This window comes from Astyanax mexicanus, chromosome 10, assembly GCF_023375975.1.
Source record: "Astyanax mexicanus isolate ESR-SI-001 chromosome 10, AstMex3_surface, whole genome shotgun sequence".
Lineage (NCBI taxonomy): Eukaryota > Metazoa > Chordata > Actinopteri > Characiformes > Acestrorhamphidae > Astyanax > Astyanax mexicanus.
In genome coordinates this window covers 7,893,644-7,898,030 of record NC_064417.1, presented here as the reverse complement: position 1 = coordinate 7,898,030, position 4,387 = coordinate 7,893,644, and the positions used below count along the sequence as shown (strand labels likewise).

At 35.3% G+C, this 4,387-nt stretch overlaps 1 protein-coding gene across 1 annotated transcript; it reads right to left on the bottom strand.

The window, feature by feature from the left end:
- Positions 1 to 368: 368 nt before the first annotated feature.
- On the bottom strand, positions 369 to 3,245 carry LOC125804751 (regakine-1-like). The gene is made up of 3 exons (XM_049484152.1): positions 3,046 to 3,245; positions 1,717 to 1,849; positions 369 to 1,270 (listed from the first exon to the last, which is right to left on the bottom strand). The coding sequence occupies exons 1-3, from the start codon at positions 3,107 to 3,109 to the stop codon at positions 1,120 to 1,122; spliced, it is 348 nt and encodes a 115-aa protein (XP_049340109.1). The 5' UTR covers positions 3,110 to 3,245; the 3' UTR covers positions 369 to 1,119.
- Positions 3,246 to 4,387: the final 1,142 nt, after the last annotated feature.

The window sequence follows — 4,387 nt, the reverse complement described above, 5'->3', positions numbered from 1 at the left end:
TGACTTGGCCATTCCAAAACCTTATTTTGCTTTATCATTCTTGATTAGAAAGGCTTAAATGCATAGGTTCATTGTCTTGCTGCATGACCCAGGTTTTCTTGAGATTCAGCCGACTGACAATTGACATAATCATAAAACATTTGCCATAAATCAGAATTCCTTGTGATAGCAAGCCATCCCAATAGGCCCAAACAGTGTTTTCCATTTTCCAAACACAGCACCTTTTTTTTTTCATAAAAAAAAATATCTAATAATATTGGACTCATACATCCATAAAATTGTTCTAATAACCTTCTCGGTTTACATGTGATCAAACTGCAGATGGGCTCATTTAAATGCCTCACAATATATGTCACACAAGACCAAGGTAAAGATCCAGAAGAAGATTTTATTTACAAAAGCAGACAAGGGGATATACAAAAATCAAAAGGTTGAAAAACGAGAGCAGAGTTATAATACCAGAAAAAAAAAGACAAGATCAACAAAGTTCTTTGAAATGCAAGGATAACCAGAAAAGATGTTGCACTAGGATCCATTGCGAAGACCATATATACACAGAGTAAATGATACCAGTACAGGATACAATAGAACACAGGTGTGCAAAAACTAAAACTAAGGCAAGAGCGACCTCCTTAGGTGTGGAGGTGCAACACCTGGGCTATTGGTAACAATATCATCTTTACATTATTTACACAATTTTAGCTGATTTGACTAAAATGTGCACAGGCAGGCCAGAATTAGAAACAGAATTATCATTGGCCACAATTCTCATGGTAGACTGGTCTTTTTACCATTTTTGCCAATTCAGCAAAAGAAGACTAAGTTGAGAAGTTTTATAAATGTTCATGTACTAAAAAGCTTGCTGTTTTTATATATAAAGTCATAATATTGTTTATTGTCTAGTCTTAATATTGTTTGTTAGTATGTTATAGATTCTTTAAAAACCTTCTTGCATTTGCATCCTGCCTCAAAGACTGAGTCGTTACACTCGCCATGGTCCTAACATCAGCAGCTTATAAGATCAGTATGAGCCTAGGAATATAAACATGAAGATTTCTTACAAATAAAAATAAATTATTATATTAATTTCATACAGTATGGATGTACATTTATACAGTATTAAACAGCTTTAGCTCTGCGAGCTTTAAGATTGTTTAAGCAGTTCTGATTATTAATAAGGTTCCGTCCAGCATCCACTCGTTCCATGCGATTCTTGACCCAATCAGCCGTCGCATTCACACAGACTTGTTTTCCATTGACTGTATGAAAACTGAAGAAGACAAGAAATTCTAAGGTTATCTTATAAATCGTTACATCTTACTGTACATCATCGCTGCTTATTTTTGGACTGTAACATTACAAATACAGGTTGTCTTTTTTCCACTGTATTCAGTTGAGTTGCTTGTAGATAATTTATTAATTTAATCAATCAATTAAATGGAAAAAACATTTAGGCTGTTAAACCTTTGCATATACAGATGCCTGTGGGAGGAAATTCTATCAATGTCCCTGAGAGAGAAAGGCAAATTGTGCCTTCTTGTACTTCTGATGACACAACAGCATGATCCAACATCCAGTGATCTTCGGATCATGGTGTATAGTTTTTCATATAGTATACAACCTACATGACCAAATGTTACCAAATGTTTGTTGTGGCCTAAATAATACAAAAATTGTACAATGCTGTTTGTTTCTGGTTTGACATTAGATACTTACACAACAGCTTTAATGGCGCAGTTTCCGCTGGTCCTTCTGTAGGATTTGATGCATCCTATGGGAATTTTTGCTGAACTTTTAAAGGTCTGAAGTCGTTCACAGCACACGTTCATGCTTTTGATGCCTTCAGTACCTAAGAGTAAGAAAGAGGCCATAAGACATAAAATAAGGATTGCAACACCTTTAAGGAATAATAATTAACCCAAAAGAGTCAATGATGGCGTACAGGGCCAGTCAGTGTTTTTCTAAAAAATGTTAAGAACTTTAAAAGAATATCCACAAGTGCAGTCACAAAGACCATCAAAAACATTATGATGAAAATGAGTCTCAACAGGACCACTCCAGGAACATAAGAGCAAGAGTTTCCTCTGTTACACAGGATAAATTCATCAAAGCTACCAGCCTCAAAAACCACAAGTTAACAGCACCCCCGATAAGAGCACCTAAATACTTCTAGTATTTTGGTTTGTTTAACACTTTTAAGTTACTACATGATTCCTTATGTGTTTCTTCGTAGTCTGGATGATTTCAGTATTCAATTACAATGTAGGAACAAAAATAATAAATTAAATCATTGAATGAACAGGTGTGTCTAAACTTTTGACTGCTGCTATGTATGTATAACAGACACTTAAAAAGCTGTATAAAGCTACTTACAGCATTCTGTCCTTCACTTAAAATCATGAATAAAATGCACTGCAAAAGAGCATCTCAGGACAGTTTGTGAATGTGTGATCATGTGACTTTATTTAGTGTAGTTGTGCTGGGTTAGTGCTGGATTAATAAAATATCTTACGGTCATTATTACTAGTTCTGACCTGACCTGATGAAGATGTGAACTTGGTATTGTTTCATTTATACAATACATAATGTGCCTCACTGTTAAGATACTAATGCGCCAATGTCTGTGCACACCTGCCTCTTAGGGGGAATAACAACTGGCACACTGATTGGTTTATTTCATGTTACGCCCAAAACTTATTTTGCAGAATTTGAGCAATGCAAGGTGTATTTTTAGCTATAAATTATTAAAATAGGGTCTTTAACCTCAGTAGTATCTTATATGTTATTTTGGTGTAATACTGTTTCTCCTAAGCACTGTTTGAAGAAACATCTGTGACAAAGTTGATAGCTAAATGAAACCTAAATCCCATATACATCTTCCAAGACATCAAAAAACAGAATTTGAGCAAAATAATTTTATTCTATTGATGATTCAATTTGTATCAATATTCAAATCTAGTTCTGGTTGTAGTCAGTCTTCTCTTTGCACAACAATAATCAGTGACTGATGAATCCTATACTATAGTTTGAGTGATGGACACTCACCTTCACAGGTCATCATGATAGCGCAGAGCAGCATCACCGACAGCAGAGCAGATACACTCCTCATTCTAGCAGAAGATCCTGATTCACAGAGAGAGAGAGAGAGAGAGCGAGAGGCAGCTGAGGAGACGAGAGATGAGTCCAGTGCATTTCTAGTGTCCAGAACAGCATAATTTATACAGAGTGAGAGTGGGATCACTGCGTGGCCGAAACCCCCGACACCTCAGATTTTAATCACGTTTCTAAATATGTTCTGTATGTTCTTTCCTAAGGCGGACCGACCACTGGAACACCTCTTCCTCTTTTTTTTTCATCACCAACATCATACTGTGTGGGTGAAGGACACCTGCTTTTTTCAAATGGAGAATCTCCCCCAGTGACATACAGACAGAGAAGGAGGATGGATAGATCAAGAAACCAAGAAGATATTGATCTTTGTGGTTTGTTTAATAACCAACCTACAGCTTTTCTAATCTGATATTGTAGCTTCACTGGTCTAATGGAAAAATGGCCACGAGTCATACAGAGTTTGTTTGAAGGTTTATTTCTCTCTCTCTGGCTGTATTATGTAGTATATGTAGTATTATGTAGTTTATAGATATATAAATACTTATATTTTAATTATAAATATTGTTTATATATTATATCATTAATGTTATTTTGTTTATATGTATATATATATAAATATATAAGTATTATTTAGTTTATATATGTAGTATCATGTTTATGTTGTTATATGTTATTAGTTTATAGATATATGTAAACCTTTTATTTGTTTATGTTCAGTTCCACCTGTTTAAAATATTTAAGTAACTGTACAGTTAATTAACCTGGAATCAATTAGTTTGGTATTTTGTGGTCTGAAGCAAAACTAGAATCAAAATCTGTGGCTCATTTCTCAGCTCTGACTTTAGTTGTGGCGGGTAGAATTTCAAACAGGAAACAGGAAATACTCCATAGGATAGACTGTCCCATTTCAGTACTGCCATCGCAGCCTACCCATCCTTCAAAGGACACACCTTCGTAGACCGCGCCCTTCGAAGGATGCAGCCCCTGAATTGGGACACACTGAAAGCTTCCGTTCAGCATTTTCTTGTGTCTTTAACTAGTGTCCATTGCTAGTTATACTCAAACAAGTTAGCTAGCACAGCAAAACTCAAATTACACAAGATTAATCACAAAAAAACACATTATACAATATAAACAAATATAAACATTTACCGTGTGCGCCTTTTAGACCTTGTATTAGCTATGGTTGTTGTAACTTCCCACTCTACTGCTAAGTTAGTTTATCTTTCTTCCACCAAGTTATTTCTGGCCCACAATTCCTCAATTCGTGTCACAT

Bases quoted from the DNA above. Each gene is read 5' to 3' on its own strand.
- LOC125804751 (XM_049484152.1), bottom strand. From the start codon at position 3,109: ATGAGGAGTGTATCTGCTCTGCTGTCGGTGATGCTGCTCTGCGCTATC. The intron at 1,850-3,045 runs GTGAGTGTCCAT...TCTTACTCTTAG, and splicing joins TATCATGATGACCTGTGAAG to GTACTGAAGGCATCAAAAGC. The intron at 1,271-1,716 runs GTAAGTATCTAA...TGTCTTCTTCAG, and splicing joins TGCGCCATTAAAGCTGTTGT to TTTTCATACAGTCAATGGAA.